A 21,192-nucleotide genomic window follows, 5' to 3' on the forward strand; every position below is an offset into this window, starting at 1 on the left:
GGGGAGGAAAGAAGAGGCCAACTGCTTTTGTTTTGTCTGCAGAGCACTTCAAAGCACAAACTAGCCGCTAAAGACAAGCTAACAATTAGGGAGCCGGTGTCGCTGCTCCCATGTAAAAGTCTCTCAGGTCCATAACAAACTGCACGTGGACACAATTCTCATCTTTTGCCGCAAAACAAGTTGTGCTTTGACTGCACACTTGACTGCATGCAGTAGGTTGAATTTAGAAGCGTTTTTGGTCATTCTGAGGATCTGCTCATATTCTGCCAAACGCTGCAGAGCTAGAGCTGGACTCACACCCCAAATCCACGAACACCAGTTGGACAGTGAGTCCTGAATCAACTAGAATGGCTTACTAATTGTACTTGTGACAAAAAAACATTCCATAGTCCAAAGAATGAAAAATCAAATTTGACAAATAACGCTTCGACACCATACGGTGTGTTCAAAGCGCCTCAAAAGCGCGTATGCAAACTATTGTCATTCCCACAGTTCATCGAATTCGGCTGTAAACACCCTCAAATTATAATTGTGCAGTTAAAGCACATTTAATTTCAAATTCATTGTGTTCAGAGCCAAAAACATGAGAGTTGTAACCATGTCCCAATATTTATGGACCTGACTGTATCTAGGTCCTTGCCTACAGTCCAATTTAGTCATTTTGTCAGTGAAGTCACTCAAGCAGTAAAGTTATTCCTAGAAAGAAATCAAGTTGGTGTGTGGAGTGACAACTGTCGGACAATGTGAAGGGGTGAAAGCGGACGTGGTAGACAGACTGACGGGCAGGCTCAGGCGTACGTGCGTGTTTATGAGGTCTCGTTCAAGGACACATTGTTGCTGCCTTTGCTTTGCTTTCTTCTTGGCAGCGTCCGTGCCGAGGCCTATTCTAAGATACTGAAGAGACTTTTAATGTCGCCCCACAATAAGAACCGAGCGCCTGTGGCAGCCTACCAAGCTCACCTGCTCCCGACTTTTCCCCGCTACCTTTTGTAGCCGTCTTGCTCCCTACTGAGCCAGCTAATGGAGATGGCTACTATTTCACACCTTTCTATCTAGCTAGGAACCTTCTTGAAGGAATCAATTTAAGACCTTCTCACTATGGACTGCACTGTAGCTTCATGCATACTTAAGAGGGAATGTGTCACCACCTAGTGGTCCAAGCCCAAAACTACAATAGCGGTACCGTTTGGACAAGCACTCGCCATAGTTCATATTTATACAACAGTTTTCATATTGATCATGCAAACGCGAGACGTTTTTGTCACCAAGGCATATTTATTTGATTACAGCCTTATAACTCAAAGTGGTGGTTATTTACTTATGAGGAATCAACATCACCTAAAAATGCAGACATAATGCAAAAAGCTATATATATAAAAGAAAAAAAAGAAAAACAAAACAGAAAAAGAGCTCAGGTTTTTTTTTTTTTTTAAAGGCTCAGCCCACCCGTAGGGGTGGCGCTACGAGGACAACGCCGTCACCTCTGACGAACAGCATGGGAATGTTCCTCTTGGTCGACTGTCAAAAACAAAAGACAAATGAGGCATTGAACGGCGACACACTTTGAACACTATACATCTCACAACAGCTGTACGATTATGGCAACTAGAAAACACCTAGACCACATGGATGGCAACGAGCCACCCACTACATACCTTGACGCATTTACTACCTACCTACCCATCTAGTCTCGCTTCTTACTTTGCTGCCCACCGACCTATGAAGCTCCCGAGCTTCCTTTCTACCGGCTTAGAAATAACTACCGGCATATCCACCAAGCTACTGCAGATAAGCTAGCTAGCTATTTCCAAACCCACTTTTCAACCTGTCGAATGTACCTCCATCATTAAATATCTATGAATACATCTTAGCAAATAATAATAAAGTATGAATGAGATACAGACCTTGTATAGTTCTTCGTACGTCTCCTCATCAATCTCCACCGTGGTCACCGTCTCCTCCACATCTCCCAGAATCATGTTCAGGTGCTGATCGTATGCCTGATGTGCAGCAAAACAACACAATCCACAAAGAAGCCTTCGCAATGGCTCGAATGTTGGTGCGATCAAGCGCATGTACGAATCTGCATGTACGTTCAAGTGGGAGTCTTTAATTTGTGCTTTTAGATGTGAGTGTGTGTTGTGTGGATACATGCGCCTTGCAAGCGAGGATGCGCGCGCGTGTGGGTAGTTTACATGTAGCCGTCCTCGCAGCTCTCTGTCGTTCCTCATTTTGACGTAGATCCTCTCGTCCAGACTGAGTCTGATCAGGTCGAGGGGCTCTTCAACGGTGTTGGTGCTCGGTTGCTAAACAGCACGGACAAAGGGAATGTGGTTTACAATACAAATGTGGTTTCTTTGTTGATAGGTCTTACATTTGCTTAAAAGTATGCATTTCCATATTTTTAGAATTGTTTTGTATTGGTGTTTGTTTCAAATTCTTACATTTTGAAAATTTATATTAAACTACTGTTCTTACATGATTAATCGGGGTGTCAACTTGGGTCAGTTTCTGTGATTATTTCTTAAATACGTGAACACACACTTATGTGCTTGAGTTGAACAGCTAACATACTAAACGGCATGCACATTTCCTTATTATCACGCCGTTGACGAAAAAAATTGAAAGAATTTCTAGACATTTGGGATGCGTTTCTTCAAATGTCATTCTTGCTACCCCAATTGGACATGCTAACGCAAGGCCGACGCGGCTAAGTTAGCATGTTCAATGGTCCATCGCCAGGATAAACGGCCACAAAACGGAAGGGCAAAGACCCCAAAGATGCGCAAACGGAGCAATGACAGCGAGGTTCAAAAGCACCGATTGTAGTGAGGCTTCGTAGAAGCGCATTGTGAGCTCAAAACAATTAATTCATCAAGCAATGAAAGCACAGACCTGCTCCACTTCGTCCGCCATGATTTTTGAGTCGTGGCTACGTCACTGTGACGTCTACGCGATATTCAACTCGCTCAAATCACTTCCGCTAATCCGGCCGCCCATTTTTTATTGTCCCCCTTTTTGTTGCCGAGTTGAGGCGACGACCGTCGGTTTTCCTTGCGAGTAAGTATCTACTTAACATCACATTTCTAGTGTCACCCGACTTGTTTTTACCATGTAGAGTAGACGCTGATTCGAAAGAGGGTCCGCATGAAAGTTTTCTGTGAATGTAATCCACGTGTATAGTAGTCCACGTGTGCGGTATATCCCGGTCCACAAATACATTATTATAATACACAATTGGCGCAAAAGTGATCGAATTAGTATTGGTCGATTGTTTGAATTGTTTTCTTAAAAAGTACCTTGAAACAGTTTTGTCCAAATGAAGAAAGCACGTGGTGAGGTACTGATGGTTTTTCGGGTTTAATAACTTTTTGGTGTGTGTGCTTGGGAGGGGGTTTACATTTTACATTCCTTTAAATTTCTTTTCGAAGACTTTGTTGTGAGAGCCTCCGCTCCATTCCGGTCCAGTCTGCCGTACTGGTTCTGGTTGTGGTAGTGCAGGAGGCAGAGCAGACGAGCAGTGGTGATACCCATTCCACACTCAGCCCCCCCAACCCTGGCTTTGTGTTGGAAGAGAACCCTGCCACACCACAATCCCTCAAAGGCGAAAACAGTCAAACGCATAAAGGTTAACTGACCTGTCAATAAATAAAATAAGCAAGAAAATAAAAAGGGAGGTTAGCGTCTAACCAACTATTGGAAGGCAAAAAAATCAAAATGACAACGTGAACGTGTATGCTGACTTTTTGCAGGAGCTGTCATGACTATCCTTGGCCACAAGGTGACGCCACAGCACCGCAAGCAGGAGTCCACGCTTGACGTTTGTTCAATTTTCTTTTAAATAAAACTTATTGAAATTTTCATCCCTTATTTACACTGAACTGTGAGTCACTTTGATGCAAGGGATTGTGGGTGCATGCGTACGTAAATACACATTGAATTTTGCACAATATTGGGAATTTTTGTAAACCAGATTGCACGAACAGTCTGTGGTCCTTAAAAGTACAGGATGAGAGAGGTGAGAGAGCTGCTAAAAGGCTTGCACAAAAGCCTGGAAAAAAGACAGTGAGAGTCATGAAAATGGCAACGAGACAAAAAAAACCAAAATATTAGGAGAAAAAAAGCAGCAAAAGCTGAAAATGAAAGTATGACAGCAGTAGCGTTGGACACAGAAGCATGAAAAACAAAGCACATAGTACTTAGCACACAAATGAGTGAAAAAGAAGTACACGGTGGTGCGAAATCCCAAGAACGGTTAAAGCCTGAAACAGCAACAGCCACTGCATAAAAATGTGTGTATGAGATAACTGTGTGCTACACAAAAGACAGAAACGGAAACTTGTTCTTTTTTGTCCCTTCAATTTTAAGCGAGAAAGAAATGCGCACACAGCTACGCACTTCTTGTTGGTGTCTATTTTGGGGTACACGCCGGGGGATGGGGGTGGGGGTGCCAAACATTCTGGCATTGGACAGGGAACTCATAAGGCACATGGTGGAAAGACGAGCTGGCTTGGGCCCAGTTGGACAGCTGAATCAGTGCACAAATGAGGAGGAAACGTTTGAAGCTCAAACAACGAAAGTCTGACTGTTAGAAGAATCATTTTTCAGCAAAAAGGGAAAATGATATGAAATTAAATTTGCGTCGTAAATTACTGCAATACATGTTAGATATTAGCGTTGACATTTGGTGAAATAAGATCTTTCATTTTGTAATGTTACACTGTAAAATCTGGAGTTGCTTATTCGCAAGTGCAATACAGGGTTCAAATAATTTTGGATTTTTTATTAGTGCTTGTTTCGTTTTCGCTTCTGTTTTGTTTAATTCAGTCACTTTTAGTTTTTAAGAGCAACACTTGAAAATGCTCAGTTTTTTTATTACTTTTAGTATTTTTTTTTACATGGCGTATCTGTCGAGTGCAAGATTAAAAAACTATAATGTCACTAAAAAAATAGATGTGTAGCAACACACAAAAATACATTTAAAATGAAAGCTGATGAAAGATGAAAACAAAGTTCACGTTCAGAAAAGTCGAAAAACCGAAATGCATTTTGCAATTTAGATCTCGTTATTTCATTCATTTTTACAAACTATAATAACCATGATGGGAGACCATGTCATTATTTCTTCATGAGCTCAGATTCACTGTATATAATCCATAATGTCATATTGCCAAATATAACACATGACAACTGGGCCATTCTGAACGTCACCATGGAGTACAGTGCACTAATAGTTACAGTCGTAACATCATAGACATGCAGACATCACAGTGTGTGTGACCAATAATCCAAACACACACACACACACACACAGGTCGTTGAAGGAATTTGTCTCAGTGGGATCCAGTCAACAGGTGGGAGTTATTTTTAGATCCTCTGTGACCTCACATGCAAATACACGAATTGTGTGCACTTTTGCGTGCTTATGTTTGTGCTGTAGAATTGGGCTTTGTGTGTGTGTGTGTGTGTGTGTGCGTGCTAATGTACAAATCTGGATTTCACATCTCACATGTCCCCCACCCTTCCCGCTGCGAATCCAATGGTTCTATTTAAAGGGCTCCCGGGCGGGCGTCTCACCCACTAACCGAGTGAGCAAGCGAAGATCCGGAGGGCTCGCCGCCGTTCCCAGGAAGACCTAGAAGCTGAGCCGAAAGGATCATAAGGCCTTAGCGGCAGATTTGTGACATCCTCAGCCGCATCTCTTAAATCAGGACCAAGTGAGCTCGGGCGACGTCCCTCTAGAACAATGAGCGCCCGCCGATTGGAGGCCCCCGCTTTAAAACGCGCCGTGAGGAAAATCCGATGCGCCGCCATGGTGGCCAGCCTGGCCAAGAGTTGGCAGGGTTGGGCCAACGAGCACAGCGACAAGCAGGACGCCGCTCCCACTGGGTGGATGCCCTGCTCTGTGGACCAGAATGCAGACACAATGCAGCGAAGCCATAAGTTCAAAGTTGCTAAACCCCGGGAAACGGCCTCAGGTGATGACGCCACTCCCATCCGGAGCGTTTCTATCTCTAAAAGTGTTCAACCGAAAGTCAGCGAGTGCGGCGGGGATGTGGTCAACATCATCCGCGGGAAGATGGAGTCGGGTCCTGAGGAAAGCAAGCCCTTCCTGGGTAATGAGTCGCCAACGCGGCGCCGCCACATGAAGGCGTTGCATGGAGCTGGCGGAGGCATTATCCATGAGAGGAAGTTGATGCTGCAGGACAGGAAATTGAGCTCCAGGAGCAGCAGCCTGGACACGGAGGACAGCGGCCTGGGGGATGAGGTTGCGCCTGGAGAAAGTGCCGAAACCGCAGATATCAAGTGCAAACCCAAGGTAGTGCTAAGATGACGCAAACGTGGTGTTTTACCATGGTGCAGCCTGATATTACAGAATGTTGTAACGTTACGTCGTAGCGTTACGTCGTGGCGTTACGGCGTGGCGTTACGGCGTAGCGTTACGAAATAAATAAAGGTGCCACCGCACCTTTTTTTTCTTCTTCAAATGCTGCACCGATGGCTGTATTTCTTTTGTCTTTTTTTACTTAGTGTACCACTATAAAACTAAAAACTGTCAGTGTGCACATACGTTTTTGTTAGTGTAAATATGTTTTTGTTATTGTTTATATGTTGTTTTGTGTTATTCGGGCGAATAAATGCCATTGCTATACAGACACCATGTCATTTGTGTCATAACATATGAAACAAATGACCCCCCCCAACAAAAAAACCGAAAAATAACCCTGCCCCTTCCACAAAAATGCCCACGCCCTCCTCCAAAACAAGGTTTCTTTTTCAGAAACCCGAATCTGGTCACCCTACGTAAAAAATACCCGCACAAAACGCCACCATTGCTCTGACGTCTCTTGGAGAAACTCTACTCCAAGCCGGCAAGCGAGTCGTCTTGCCCTATAAAAAGGCAAAGCAAGCTGCCTGCTGGCCCAGCTGTAAAAAAAAAAAAAAAAAAGAAAAAAGAAAGAACTGGAAAATGTAAATGAAGCTGGAGGACAACATGTTCTCGAGCTTGACCTTCCAGTGCAGCGGGAGGTAAGAACAGCCTCGATGTCAAGACGGCTTTGAGTGACAGCTGACAGCTGCCTGAAAAAAATCTGCAATTTTAATTGACGGAACCAAGCCACTTGTCATATGGAAACAACTAAGAGTCACCAGCAAAACACAACAAAGTAGCAGTTTGGGAGGATCTCACTCAGCGCAAGCAACGGGAAGTGTGTACTGTGAGAGAGCTCACACCTACAAAGTGGTAGTAGTGTCACGTGCAGGCGCCACACGGTCGCCTATACAGCCCAAAAAGCAGTTTGGATACAGGGCGTCTTGGTATTTATTTTGCCACGCTCGCTGGACGCTGATCATGTCCTCTCCCCTTAGATCAAGGTGGCCACCATGGGCGACATTAAGCATTGCTGGCAGCGCTGGTCCGAGGAGCACGCAGAGAGCCAGAAACTCAATCCCTTCAGTGAGGACTTTGACCACCACTACGCCATGAGCCGGTGCCTGCGCAAGGGCGACAGCGGCTACGGTCGCCCCAAGGAGGGCTCCAAGACGGCGGAACGGGGCGAGCGTGCGCACAAGCACATCCACAGGGAGATGGAGGAGATGGTCTGGATCATCCGGGACATGGGCTTCCGGGACAGGCAAGGCCGTGCCATCATCACCTTCGGCCGCCTCTTTGAGCGCTACGTGAAGATCTCCGACAAGGTGGTGGGCATCCTGCTGCGCTGCCGCAAGCATAAGATGCTGGACTTTGAGGGCGAGATGCTGTGGCAAGGACAAGACGACCACGTGCTCATCACCGTGATGGACTGACTTCTGGAAGAACCCGCCTTGTCCACGGAGATGTAGAACGTTGGGAAATTCCGCCTCGTTTTTGTGATTGAACTTCTGACCTCTGCAAATTCCCAGCGTGGCTCTTTACCAAGCTGGGAGAAGGCTGCGCTTTGCACACTTGGAACTACAATAGGAATAAACACGTTTTCGTTTTTTTCATTGTACTTTATTTATTTAATCCAAGTCACAAAAATGTGGTCATGTGCATCCAAGCAATCACAATCAAGTCAAAAGAAAATGACGTTTGTTAGGAATAATTAGTTGAGTTTACATATTCAATAACTTTGATGCTTCTGATCATTTTTTTTCTCAAATTTTCATGGATGTTAGTCCTCAGAGGCAACATGTCCGCCGTGCGTGTAAGGCCTCCGCTTAATGTGTGAGCGCTACAATCAAACCCAGCAGAGCAGACCTCCGCCAAGGCCTCGACTTTGACATTCAGATGAACTTTTTGAAGGTTTTGCCCTTTTAGGAAAAACATTGAATAAAAGAAGACGACATCATCAAAACGACAAGTCGACATGCTCCTTTAAGTTTGGCCAAGGTAACCCGACTATTACCATTATATCGTCATGAAATGTTTGTCTTCAGATGACATAAAAACTGTTGTTTTCTGTTGTTGCTACGCTAGCTGCTGACAGCTGAACAGCTTGCATCGGGTGACTTTGGAGCAATAATAAATATAAAGTATATTAAATTGTAAACGGGATTTTCTCATAAAATGTTTTGGCACAAAAAACCCACAAAAATTCCTTACATTTATTAAATATATTAAATATTTATATAATAACATCTAAATCGCTTGTGGTTTTTTATTTCTTTTAATACATTTTTTGCATTGTTAAAAAAAGCAGTGATTCTGACTGATGATGATTCCGGTTACAGGCTAGCATGTTAGTATGGGGGCGGATGTTAAATCGCTTCGAAAAACTGCCTTGATGATGGCAGCTTCGGGATTTTATTGCTTCTCACAATGTAGCCTATGATTTTGTTTTTGTAAAAATGTAATAATAATAATAATAATAACAACAACAATAATTTCCCTGCAGTACTGCTACTGACAAACCTGAGGACAAAACTTAATTTAAAAAAAACAACTAAAATCGAATCCTTGGAAGGATCCCAAACTTTTGCATGTTTTAATCAATAAAAAATAAAGTCGCAAACAAATATGCTACATTGTGTTTGATCCCTCAGCACAGCCTCGCCGTGCTAACTGCGCATTAGACTGCATGCAGATGCTAGCGGCTAACACTACGAGCTACAGTTTCCATGGCCACCGGCTGAATCCTTTGGCTCACAGTTGTCAATATTTACACCACGTAAGGTGCCAAAAATTAAATCCTCTCCTCATGCTAACGTCAAGCTAATGGCTAAATGACCAATTTGTCCAAGCCTTTCGCAGCGCCATTAAGGTGATGCTACCTTCCAATGAAGTGAAGAAAGACACTTTCTGGTCAAAGATGGCACGTGTGCAACGATTAGCCAAAAGAAAAACAAGTAGACGATGTTTACGATTAAGCTACAAGACTGTCTGACAAGCTTTCTAAGTGCTCCACGTTTGCTCGTCAAACAAAACACACGAGTGGAATGAATATTCTGGGGCAAATGTCACGAGCACGGCTAGTGTTAGCTAACACTTTGTTTTGATTTTGTAATTCTTTTTTTTTTTTTTGCTTTCTTTTTTACATTCATTTTTTCCTTGTTTAATGGCATTTTCAACCTTTGTAAATTACTTTTGTATTTTTGCACACTTGGTTGTTTGGATTTAATTTGGTGAATGTATTTACTTTTTAAAATATGAGTCCCTTTTCATGAACTTTGACTGCAATTGTATTAACTTTTGTAATGTCCTGTAAAATCATGTCTTTTTTAAATTCATTTATGTAATGAGGTCTTTTTCCCTTTGAAAACCTTTTAACCTTTTTAATATTGCAAGTCAAGTTGTTAATATTGCAACGGAATGTTGCACTTTACGCTTGTAAGATTGCAAGTTTATACCTCAACAAAGTACGTCTTTGTTTTTATCCTGTTTACAACTTTTTCTGTCTAAAAACAGTATGACCTTTTACTTTCAAACAGGCAACATTTCAATAGCATTTTTTTCTAATGAAATTGTAAATTGTTAATGTGTCAATTGCTTTAGTTGTTTTATTTCTCAATGGGTTTTATCACTTTGGAGAATTAGCTTTTTGCTTTTGTGAATTGTAATATGTCATTGTAACATGAGTTTCTTGCAAATGGTCAAGTTCGCTACTGTACTTGGGGGTGCACATTACCTGGCGTGAGGATGTTGAGGAGGATCCTCGGAAAGCTCCCAAAATGCTTGCGAAGCTTTGCACTAACAGAAGAGGATGCCGACGACGCTGCGGAAGGAGACGACGTGGATGCTGAGCCTGCAGCGTCGCCTTGGTCCAAACAGGAGGCGGCAGGAAGCCCCGGCGAGTCCAAAGTCCGCCACTCAGATGGCTCCTGTGCCGAATGTCTCAGGGGCGCTCGCAGCAGGGACCCACACCGCTCTCCAGTGACAACTGCGAGCAGTGGCGCATGAGGGGCGCGCTGGTGGGCTCCACCATGGACGAGGTAGGGAACAGCTTGTACCAGCCAATCACCATGCTGCTCAGGTCCAGCTCCTCCAAGAGGATGCGGGCCACCCCCATGAAGCACTTGCGCCCCATGCGCCCGTAATTGCCCCAAACGATCAGCTGCAAGGAGCACAGCAAACAAACAAAAGCGCTTCACATTCTTGTTGGCCGTTCTTCCTTGCTTCGGGCAATTGAGCTCTTGAAGTCAGTTTGAATTTTGGAAAACAATTTGATCACAAATAAACCTGCAAAAAAAAGAGAACCAAAGCCCCCCAATCAGTCGCCCATTTTGGTTTTAAGCATACATTTGGGCAAATTTGAGACTGAGGGTTCCCGGGGTTCTTGCAAGACAAACTTCTCTGGGAGATTCTGTCCGATCATAACTAAATTTGCTGCACTTGGACGGATGGATGATGGCAAATTGCCAAAGGTTCGATTCATCATCATCGACCACAACAGTGAAATTCAATTAATCGTTAACCATATGAAGTCGGTGTTTGACGTACCTGGACCACCTTCCCCTGGGGGCTCTCAGAGAAGACCAGCACTTGGTTGTAAAGAGGGTCCAGAGACTTCCTGGCCGACTTGGTCTTCTTCTTGGCCACGCAGGTGCCATTCTCCAGCAAGTAGACTTTGATGTAGGCCGCTACACGCAACACAGCAAAACCACACTCGTATTGCATTTGACACGCAAATCATTTCAGGAAAATGGATTTGCTTTGATTTGTAATTGAAATGGTATGTTCTATTTTTAAAAGACAGCTAGTGAGCGAGCGGGCGGGGGGGGTAAATGTGTGTAAAAACAGGTTGAGGTAGCATTAGCCAGCTAATAAGGCTAACAGCAATGTTGCTTGCTGTTGTTTCCACACAGGTTGAGGTAGCATTCGCCAGCTAATAATGCTAAAAGCAATGTTGCTTGCTGTTGTTTTAACAAAGAAAACAGACAGGGAGGGGAAAGTGGCTTTGTTTTCAGTTTTTTTTCAAGGTGTCATGCTCTTTTGTCTTTTTGATCTGTTTATCCTTTTTGGTCTGCGCTGCTTTATTCTTACGCAACTGCTTAGCATTCCACATTACGCAACGGCACGGATTTAATCGTCTCTTGTTACACAATTCAACCTGCGGCTACTCTCGCTGTGTGTGTTGTGTCCAGGGAATTACCGGGGGGCCCCTTGGAGCCCATTTTCATGGTGAGTCCTCTAGCCTGGACCACCTCCACTTCCAGACCTCCGTTCCTCTCCATTAGGCCGATCTCCACATCACCTGCATGCCATTCATCACAATCACCCAGTCGCAACATTTAAGAGCCAGACGACAACACGATCAGTTTGCAATTTTAAAGTTCCTGTGAAAATAAAGATGTAAATCTGACACAGCACAGAGGTGCGTGTTGTTAATAACGCCGCCAAACTCTAATGATTTAAAAAAAACAAAAAAAAAACTAATGATTTAAAAAAAACGATACGTGATCTGAAGTAGCGAGTACGGCCACTGTTGCCGCCAGCTGCGCTTTCAGATCCACGTCAGGCTGGCTGTTCTGGGCCGCGTGGCGGTTGCATAATATTCGACTGGACCCGGTTCTGTCGGCGTTGCTCGGCCAAGGATGCCGAGCCTCCGCCAGGGAGGAATGTGACCCACTTACAGGACGTCCTCACGCTGAATAGCAAACACTACAGCATGTGGATGCAACTCACGCCCTTCGCTACTTCCAAACTGACAAACAAGCCAATTTTTTTGACCGATTTGCAGAAATGAAGGCATTTTTTCTACAAAACAACCCAAAGTTGGGTCAAGTTCATGGGTTTGTCCAGTTTTGAACCCAACATGTTTAAGGGTGGACAACGGCGTGGCTGTGCTTCCCATTTGGTAATATGCTCGATGCTAACGAGCCATCTCACCCATGGACGTCATGGCCAGCGTCTGCCGGCCGACAAACTGGGCCGGTCCCATCCCGTCCAGGAAGTCGCTGAACTGGGCATCAGAGGCCAGGCACATCCCGCTGTAGTTGAGGCTGAAGGCAGAAAAAGACACACGGTCGGATATTCCTGCAGATTCAGCGACACAACGTGGACAAATGTTTTCGGGGTATTTATGAGACGATTCTGGTGGAGGAAAAGGAAGAAGCAGCAATTGGACCGGCCTTTTAATTAAATGCAGAGCATCCTGGCAGTCGTTAGTGAATAATTTACGGTGCAACAAAATCACTCAGCCAAGATTAGTCGTTGACGCGAAGGTTTTAATATTTTAGATTTGTCAAGTGCTCTGGTTTAGTAGCAGCACAGCGCTAATAAGAAAACTGGATTCAAAAAAGAAAAGGATGATCCTTGGAAGCGATCAGTGAGACTGCACGTTGTCACTTCCAAGCAAAATGTCCGACTTTCAGTGTGTCTGTCGTCGGGCCTGGAATCTTGACATTTTCGTGGTGCTTCATGTTGCTATGTTGCTCGGGTTGTTTTATTCCGCATATGATGTTTTGTAGAGGAGCGTAACGCTATATCATCTGCAAAGTCCAAATCATCAAGTTTTGATGTCAGCTTCCATCTAATTCCATTTTCTCCCTCTTGAGCTGTTCTTCTTCTTCGTTTAGGGGCATACCTTTTGAAAATGTATCTCATGAATGACATGCCTGCCAAATTTCATGCTGCAAAGTGAAACTGGCTTTGGGGCTGAATTTTGCAAAGAGGATTCAACTCTCGTTTTTGTAGTTGACATTTGTCAAGCGTGCTTGTTTAACAGCCAGATGTAACGAGGTCACGGCCATGTGCGAGCTGTATTTTAATCATGCAATAAGTCCGTCCATCAACATCAGCCCAGCGAGTGAGTATTACACTCTCAGGTTACAACGCTGCTGCAGGGATTATGTTAAAAAAAACAGCACAATTTAAAAAAAAACGAAACCCTGTAAACATCACACACAACCAAGGTCATACTTGATCCACTTTTCATGATGTGACATCTCGAGTCATCTGTCTGGCTTCACGGATTTCGTGCAGAGCAAACAATCTGTGCAGGCAGGCCACTAAACCGAATTGAATCGTCACACGCTGTCATATGCTGCCAATTCTTAGACGGAAAAAAAAAACCGATTCTGTTGCCGTGCGTCTGCTTCAAACCATAATGCCAGACTTCCGGTTTCTTTTCTTGAGACTTTTTAATGGATCGACCCATGAAAGACGTTTGGAGCAAATGACATGTTGCAAAGTCAAACTGGCTTCAGGGCAAACTTTTCAAGAACAGTTAAGGACACTTGAAATGGTTGACAAAGCCCAAAAATGGGCACTTCAAACCACTTGTGTCTTGTCAGGCACGGCTTCTTAAGAATTTTTTTTGTAAGTCTGCTCTTAATAGATCAAATGTCATCATCTGCAGATTAAAATGATCTTGCGGAGCGGAATTCTTTAAAGCATTCCACGATGCGCTACCAAGAGTCATCAAATTTGGCCGCCAAGCTCCACTCCAGTAATGAGGAGGCGTCACGTGACGGCCACATGCTCGTTCCTTCCAAAATAAACGTCGGGCCTGCGAGCCACAAGCAGAGAGCCGTGCACGCGCGTTGGTTCTCATCACCATCCCGTCAAGTGCCCAAGATTGCAAAAGCAGTCCATTCGCTCACTTGGATTGTGTTTAACATCGGCTTGACGTATACTACGCGAGAAAAGCTTTGCCAAGTGATGACAAAAGTGATGAAAATGCGGAAGAAAGACTCATTTTTCTGTCTGTACAGCAACATTGTGCCAGTCCAGCAGCAGCAGCAGCAGCGATGGATTGTGCAATCACCAAAGTGCGCTCTGACAATAAAAAGGCAGCAGATGCCAATGTTCAACTCTCACCATTAGCAGGAGTTCCACATCAAGGGAGGAAGGGCAACAACTTATTGGAAGATTTCGCGTCACTTAGCTTAGCTTGGCAATTGTACGCATCTTTGCCATTGACTCCCGACATCATTTGCTTAGCCAATCAGCTGCTGGCCTTCCCTGGGGGGCCTCTGATGTTTTGATGCACATTTGGAGCCAAAACGCCCTCGTCAGAAATAGAAAGCGAAACAGAGCGTGCCGTGTGTGAAAAGCAATCGTCCTCTGCTGAGTTTGCCCCCCCCCCGACTACCACCACCCCGCCCCTCCGTCCCAGTGAGATTTGAAAGCCCCCACCAAATTCCCTCTTATGTAACTGCAGGATTTCATAGCCAGGTTGGCAACAACCTGTGTGTGTCTATGTGTGTGTGTGTTCTACACTTGTGATGTCATAAGCCTCCAGGGAACACAAGGTCTGTAGATTGGGATGATGCTGCTGATGCTGCTGATGCTGCTGCTGCTGCTGCTGCTGCTACTGCTGCTGCTGATGCTGATGTACTGCGCCTCCAGTGCCCAAAAGTGTTTATTTGAGTCTAACATGAGATGGGACGCCACCTGTGTAGAATCTTTTACAACAAGTCCATAAAAATGGACAAGTGGCAGCCACCATACAAGACATGCAATTCATCGGCATGTGCCTTTCACGCACACAACGCTGACAGATACACACGTTCTCTGTCACGAGCCAGAGGAGGACGCGGCACTTCGCCTGCGTGCTTTGCTCTTCCAGGAAGTCCAGTAAAATGGAAAAATGTCCGATCTAGAATTTATACATAGGTGCCTGCCTGGCTTTCACAGCAAACCCCGAGTGGGACACGTGCTAAATAAAAAAAGAAACGTTTCATAGCCGTAAGAAAAATCGCCATTCCAAATCTGTTGCTTCTCGCACAAAATTGGCAAATCCGAGACGGACCATATCAAAAGAGCATAGGTGCATCGGCATCACCGCTGCCGCCGCAGAGCTGGCATGTCTTCAGCGAAGGAACTTTTGCAACCTTGTGCGGCCAAAAAGCGTGGCGGACGGCGAACTCACTTGCCCTCCGAGCCGTAACTGTTCATGCTCTCCTCGATGGACTCGTGGCTGGCCTGCCGCGGCGGCCGACTGGGCATCTCCACTGCCAGGCCAGTCTCCGTGCTCCTCTGGATAGCGCCCTTCAACTTACGCCCATCTGGGTCCACTACACACACACACACACACACACACACACGCTCACAGGATATTAGAGTGTTTTAAAATCGTGTTTCACTGGCTGACCTTGAAAAAAATTTTTATGCTGCCATAAATCACTATTACAAGTTGACACAAAGCGAATGAAAAAGAAAAACGTACACACAGGAAACACACAAAAACACACTCATCCCAAAACAACAAGACAACGAGAACACGACAACACATCTTGTTGCAACATATCACACTGGCATTATGGCAGCAAGCAAGGTGTGTGTGTGTGTGTGCGTGCGTGTGTGTGTGTGTGTGCGTGACCTTGTTTTTAGGACACAAGTGTCTCCTTCTTACAGCTCAGACACTCACTCAAACTGACTCAGACTCACAAAAAGTGGGACAGAGAGTCTGACCCCCCCCTCAGACACTCACACACACACACACACACACGCTTGGTGTCTGCTATTAAAAGCTACTCAAAGTCTGAGCTCGATTCAGCTGCAGACGAGCTCAGACACACACTTGCTCTGACAAACACACCTGCACACTGCAAAATAGATTGTAGCAGAATGAGTAGCGTGTGCAGATTCGGTAGTAAAATCACACACAGCAGCATAAAAGAAAAAGAGCATCCATCCCTCCATGATCTCCTTTCATTTTCTCTTTCATTCTTTCTTTGAGACAAATGGATGCAACAAAGCTGCTTCGGTGCCCACTGGTGACTTTTGGAGATGACGTGCGCGGGAACAGGGAAGGGGATGGGGGGTGACCCAAAACAGTCAGGAGTAAAAGATGGCGTGCCGGGAAAGGAGGTCTGCTCTACTGGGAGGAGGAAGAGGAGGAGGAGGAGGAGGAGGAGGGGGAGGGATGACAAAGCACGTGAGGGCCTCTCAAAAGAGCATTTTTGACACAAGATGGCCACCTGCACATCAAACTGCAGTCTTCATGCATGTTCCCCACGACATAAACAGTGTGACCTCCCGTGGACGGCTTAATGAGAAATCCCCAGCGGAATGGCGTGGCATGCTAGCTAGCATTAAAGTTGGAAAACGCTAACAGAAGAAACCACGCGAGATGCTTTCCCGTCGCCCGAGGAGAGAAAGAACAGCGCGCGCGTTCAATGACCTCCGATGACGGTGGACTGCCGCCAAACGTATGACATCATCGCACGGACGTGGCGCCGGACGCTTCTCTCAAGCTCAGTCGGAAACATTGCGAACTTGATTCCAAAGGTAAGAGACGTCGTTGGTGTGAACGAGACACGTTGTGAATTTCAGCCATATTGAAGCTCCGTCTTGTTTTTTCAACATGCCACTTTTGACACTATGTGTTGCAGCCACATTTGTTCCCGTAAGATTTGCACACTTATTGGGAACACCGTAAGAGCTTGGGAACCGTGTCGGTAAGACGCAATCAAAAACGTACAAATGCCTTTTAGAATGCAAATGTTATTGATTTTCGTAAGTACAGAGACTGAACTGCGCTTACGATATTAGTCACTCGGGTTTGGATACGGTGCGAATGCATTGATTGACGTACGTACTGAAAATATGTATACATTTCTAAACATATGTACTGCACATAAAATAGATGCATGCATGTAAGTCCACTTCCGGTATGTTTACATGTGTTTTGCATTTACAGCAAAACTCATTTCTGAGAGCCACTGCTGCAGTTGTATGTCTTTGGCCTTCTCATGGAGGTGAAAAGACAAAAGCGTCACGCATGCGCTGACAGAGTTTGAAGCGGGGCAACACGTGTCAATCATGTGACCAAGCCGTTTGCGACTCTGGTGGATTTTGGAGAGCCTCCACCGTTGCTCGTCCATGCGTGGGTTGTGCCCACAACATTCAGGGGGGGTATCATCGCTGACGCTATTGCCCTTGCAAATTGGAGAAATCTTGTTGGCCTGATGACATTTGTCCTGGACTGTCTAGAAATGGAAGTGTTCATCCCCTGATCGTCCGTATAGCCTCAAATTTCCAACCGTTGATAACTTTTTGAAAATAGGACTTCAACATGGCTTTTTCAGCATTGAAGTCGTTTGGACAGACGAAACTCAGGCGGATTTTTAGACCATGTCTGAATTAGAAAAAAGGGAAATTGGTGAAAAAGGTGTCTTTTCTGTTATCACTGGAATAGTCGGAAAACGGACAGCCGCGACAGAGAGCCTCACACGCACGCACGCACGTACGTACCTCCGTCGTCCTCATCGAAGGAGTTCATGCAGGGGAAGTAGATGGCGAGCGCCTCGAAAGACGCCGACAGGCTGATGCGGCTCTGCGAGCGCTCCATGTAGAGGCCGCCCCCCCCGGTGGACCCCCCGCCCGCCGCCGGGCCCGGGTCGGCCGGCTTGGCCAAGCGCGGCTGCTGGGCATTCTTCACGCGGATTACGGCGCGCGGCGTCTTGCACGGCGGTCGTCGGCTGCCCCCCGCGGCGGCAGACCCTCCAAGCCAGCCGGGAAAGGCGAGTCACAAGCCGGGAAGACGTTGGCGGCGTGCGGCGGCGGCGCAAGGAGGTTGAGGAGACGGAGGACGACGAAGAAGAGGAGGGGGAGGAAGAAGAGCTCTCATAGAGGATGCTTTGTTCCTTGCTCCCAGGTCCCAAAAGTGGGATTTGACGCCGTCTTAGGAGAGCTTGCGGAGCTGTGCGGGTGGCGCTCCGCGGCGCATCTTTATGGTGGGGAAAACACGGACCTTGGGCACCAGAGAAGCTGGAGGGAGAAGGTGATGGCTGCGGCCGTCGATCGCCTCCCGGGCTAGGTGATGCTCATCTGGGAGAGTCTGGCAGGAATGAAAGAGAGCAGAGGATGAGGAGAGGAGTCAGCCAATCACGGGCAGAGGAAGGAGACGGGGGCGTGGCTGTTGGCTGGAGGACGAACCATCAGGCACAATGATGGTGAAATAAAAGTCATATTTTGTTAGCTACATGGCTTAAAAATGGGGGTAGGGACTTTTGGAGTCATTTTTTTACAATTTCCAGAGGAAAGTCATCGGAAGAGTGTTGCTGCCACACCAGAAAAAAAGTTCAGTTACGTGATCAATTTCACTGCAAAGTGATATGAAAAAAATGAATTGTTTTGATACTTCTCTGTTTTGTTTTTTAATCGGGGGGGGGAGCTCATATACTACTAAAAAAACTTTGATAAGTCAAGACTTCATATACAGTAAGAACATACTGGGGGGAAGTCAAAGTCAGACTTTTTTCAACAACACAATAGCATACGTTTTGGGGAAAACATACTAAAAATGAAAAAAGTCATTTGAATGAAATGTCGTCAGATAAGAAAAGAAAGAAAAGGAGGCGTCACCAAGGTAACTGGGCAACTTGTCACAATCAGCTGACAACGGGACAGGAGGAGATGCTCATTTTGCTATTTCAAGCATCTGCACCCGTTTCTCAGTCCTCAGCAAAATGTCACCGCGTACAACGTTCAGAGGAGCAACATTGTCAACCCGTTCTGGCTCTTAAAAAATTATGTTGGTTTTCATGAAAAAATGTAAATGTTTACATTATGTGACTGTTTGCAGTCACACTGACGTCACACAGCGTCTCTGGAAGACATCCGTCATACACGATGAGTGAGTGAGTGTGTGTGTGTGTGTGTGTCGGTGCCATTGGAGATGAAGAAACCCAGGAGTTAAGCTCATTTTGGTGTCCGCGTGCACATAAAAATGTTATGTAACTAAGGCTGTCATGATGGATTACCAGGTAGCGAGTGTGTGTGTGCGCGCGTGTGTGTGTGTGTGCATGTGTATGCGTGTGTGTGTGCGTGTGTTTTGCAACTGAGTCAGAATTTCAACTAAAAAGACAATCACAAAATGAATTTTGAGAAATATAGAAGACACTTTTTGGAAGGCTTACAGGGGTCATAGGAAGTCAGTATATGTGAAACAACGTATGTCAATACAATTCTTGGCATTCCTGAGAGAAAACATGGTTTCTACTACAAAAAAGCACAGGCTGTGCTGCTGTGCAGAACTCCGGAGACGCTGTAACCAAAGATTATGAGGTCGTCACAGACGTTCCACAGCTTGTGAAAATTTGAGGGGGCACACACAATAACATTGAGACCCTGGCGTCCGAACTTCAAGGTCTATTAACTAGAGGGGTTGGTGTCACGTCTCGTCCCCAGCCGTGTTACTACGTGTCTCTGTCTTGGTTTCTCTCTGTGTGCTCGCCCCTCCCCTCCTGTGTGCCCATGATTAGTTTGATTATTCTCACCTGCCTCTTGTTACCTGTGGTGTATATAAGTCCTGTCTGCCCCTCCCGCCCTGCCGAATCATTGTGTGTTGTTGTCTTGATGTCGGTCGGTTGGTTCCTGGTGTCTTAATGTCTTCACGTCCTTTGTTTCGCGTCCCTGTCGGTTAGTCCTTTTGTTATTTCGTGAAGTCGTGTCAGTTTGCCGAGTCTGTTAGTTTGTTTTGCTGTATAAACCCTGGTCCGAGCTGCATTTGGTTGCCCTGCTCAATCCGATCCGTGACAGTTGATAAAAACATTGGTGTGCATTTTGACCAGCATATGCTCAGATTCCAGTTTTCCGGTCCAGAAGGCTTCAAAGTTATGTTTAGGGGCCCCCTATCGCAGTGTTTCCCAACCTTTTTTCATTCACGGCGCACCTTTTCATTGGAAAAAACCTCGAGGCACACCACCAACAAAAATCTCTTAAGTGTTACACCAGCAAACAACAACTTTATTGTTAGTAGTATTTAGGTAGCTAGAGTAAAACAGCAGCTAACCATGCAGTCAACCAACCACCCAGTGAATCAGCTAAAATGTGACTTGACCTCTGAATGATCTACGCAGCTAACTCGACACAAAATGACCAGGTGTAGCTACTACTAGCTAAACTAACCAGTCAGCTATACTGCCAACAAGATAGCTAATCAATGAACCAACTAATAAGATGACCAGCCAACCAACTAAAAAGACAAAACAAAAGCCCACCAAATAAGCAGCTGGCAAGATATCCGACTAAATGGTCAACAAGCCAAAATGTCAATAATTTAAAAAAAAAAAAAAAGGGAAATGGGTCGCTTTTTTTTTTAGACGCCTCAGCCTCGTTTTTGCCTTTTTTTTGGGTGAAAATGGGCCGAGGCTTCAGACCCAATTTATTCTGAAAGTAGAGCGGCGACTCATTGTTATCTGAATTTCGTTGCATTCTATCACCTCCTTGTCTTTCCGTTCGCTCTTTTCAACAATCCCCGGAGAGCAAGCTTGTCGTCCGTCAAATCACCCGAGACTTCCGTACTGACGGGATTAGCTCCATTATTGAGCTTTTGCAGGTGCGTCTAGTTTTTGATGGCACCAAAGAAAGGGACAAGTGTCCCCCCGTCCCCCTTGTTCTTTACTTGATTGATTTCCTATGGGAACAGCAATTATTGAGGAAGAAGGAGCTTTCTAACCTTGATCAATTATTGGCTTTTGGTATATCAAGCATCCCTTAGGAGTTGAAAACAAATCAACGATTGATCGGTTAGTTAGTTAATAGCAATAGGACGTGTGTCACCATCTGATTAAATTAGACTCATGGAAGCATGATGAGAAAAATCTTTACTAACTTACTACGTCATAAGAAGACAATGACTTAGTCCATTTCTCAGGTATATACTGGCAGATTCTTTTGTTCAGACAAGTAAAAACATTTTAAGATGTTACCTGCTTGACATAGTCAGGTAGGTAGTTAACTGGGTCAGTCTGTGTACAAGGCAGTTAGTAGTTGAGCCAGTCAGTATGTAAATCAGCCAGCCAGTTAGTTGGTTAGTGGGT

The 21,192-nt window shown here is 45.3% G+C and overlaps 3 protein-coding genes across 6 annotated transcripts; 1 reads left to right on the forward strand and 2 right to left on the reverse strand.

Annotated features, from left to right (window-relative positions):
* Positions 1-1,251: 1,251 nt before the first annotated feature.
* lsm3 (LSM3 homolog, U6 small nuclear RNA and mRNA degradation associated) lies at positions 1,252-2,965 on the reverse strand. 2 transcript variants are annotated; one of them, XM_037252442.1, is made up of 4 exons: positions 2,896-2,965; positions 2,196-2,306; positions 1,905-2,000; positions 1,252-1,518 (listed from the first exon to the last, which is right to left on the reverse strand). In XM_037252442.1, the coding sequence occupies exons 1-4, from the start codon at positions 2,914-2,916 to the stop codon at positions 1,438-1,440; spliced, it is 309 nt and encodes a 102-aa protein (XP_037108337.1). In that variant the 5' UTR covers positions 2,917-2,965; the 3' UTR covers positions 1,252-1,437. The 2 variants fall into 2 exon arrangements, with proteins under 2 accessions (XP_037108337.1, XP_037108336.1); XM_037252441.1 differs by having other exon boundaries at positions 1,905-2,025; positions 2,146-2,306.
* Positions 2,966-5,559: 2,594 nt separating this feature from the next.
* abraa (actin binding Rho activating protein a) lies at positions 5,560-8,836 on the forward strand. Of its 2 annotated transcripts, none has more exons than XM_037252431.1 (2): positions 5,560-6,319; positions 7,369-8,836. In XM_037252431.1, exons 1-2 carry the CDS (start codon positions 5,747-5,749, stop codon positions 7,804-7,806), a joined length of 1,011 nt encoding a protein of 336 aa, XP_037108326.1. In that variant the 5' UTR covers positions 5,560-5,746; the 3' UTR covers positions 7,807-8,836. The 2 variants fall into 2 exon arrangements, with proteins under 2 accessions (XP_037108326.1, XP_037108327.1); XM_037252432.1 differs by having other exon boundaries at positions 5,560-6,311; positions 7,367-8,836.
* Positions 8,837-9,932: 1,096 nt separating this feature from the next.
* rims4 (regulating synaptic membrane exocytosis 4) lies at positions 9,933-18,224 on the reverse strand. 2 transcript variants are annotated; one of them, XM_037252434.1, is made up of 7 exons: positions 17,621-18,224; positions 15,294-15,438; positions 12,308-12,420; positions 11,571-11,672; positions 10,919-11,058; positions 10,429-10,532; positions 9,933-10,358 (listed from the first exon to the last, which is right to left on the reverse strand). In XM_037252434.1, the coding sequence occupies exons 1-7, from the start codon at positions 17,715-17,717 to the stop codon at positions 10,289-10,291; spliced, it is 771 nt and encodes a 256-aa protein (XP_037108329.1). In that variant the 5' UTR covers positions 17,718-18,224; the 3' UTR covers positions 9,933-10,288. The 2 variants fall into 2 exon arrangements, with proteins under 2 accessions (XP_037108329.1, XP_037108328.1); XM_037252433.1 differs by having other exon boundaries at positions 9,933-10,532; positions 17,621-18,223.
* Positions 18,225-21,192: the final 2,968 nt, after the last annotated feature.

This window comes from Syngnathus acus, chromosome 5 (genome assembly GCF_901709675.1).
Source record: "Syngnathus acus chromosome 5, fSynAcu1.2, whole genome shotgun sequence".
NCBI lineage: Eukaryota > Metazoa > Chordata > Actinopteri > Syngnathiformes > Syngnathidae > Syngnathus > Syngnathus acus.

Excerpts from the sequence above, each read along its gene's own strand:
- rims4 (XM_037252433.1), bottom strand. The coding sequence starts at position 17,717 with ATGGAGCGCTCGCAGAGCCGCATCAGCCTGTCGGCGTCTTTCGAGGCG. Across the intron at positions 12,421-15,293 it reads AGTTACGGCTCGGAGGGCAA|CCTCAACTACAGCGGGATGT; the intron begins GTGAGTTCGCCG and ends TTCTGCCTTCAG. Across the intron at positions 11,673-12,307 it reads GCTGGCCATGACGTCCATGG|GTGATGTGGAGATCGGCCTA; the intron begins GTGAGATGGCTC and ends AATGGCATGCAG.
- abraa (XM_037252431.1), top strand. The coding sequence starts at position 5,747 with ATGAGCGCCCGCCGATTGGAGGCCCCCGCTTTAAAACGCGCCGTGAGG. Across the intron at positions 6,320-7,368 it reads ATATCAAGTGCAAACCCAAG|ATCAAGGTGGCCACCATGGG; the intron begins GTAGTGCTAAGA and ends CTCTCCCCTTAG.
- lsm3 (XM_037252441.1), bottom strand. The coding sequence starts at position 2,916 with ATGGCGGACGAAGTGGAGCAG. Across the intron at positions 2,307-2,895 it reads TGGCGGACGAAGTGGAGCAG|CAACCGAGCACCAACACCGT; the intron begins GTCTGTGCTTTC and ends CGTGCTGTTTAG. Across the intron at positions 2,026-2,145 it reads CTTGCAAGGCGCATGTATCC|ATTGTGTTGTTTTGCTGCAC; the intron begins ACACAACACACA and ends GCTTCTTTGTGG.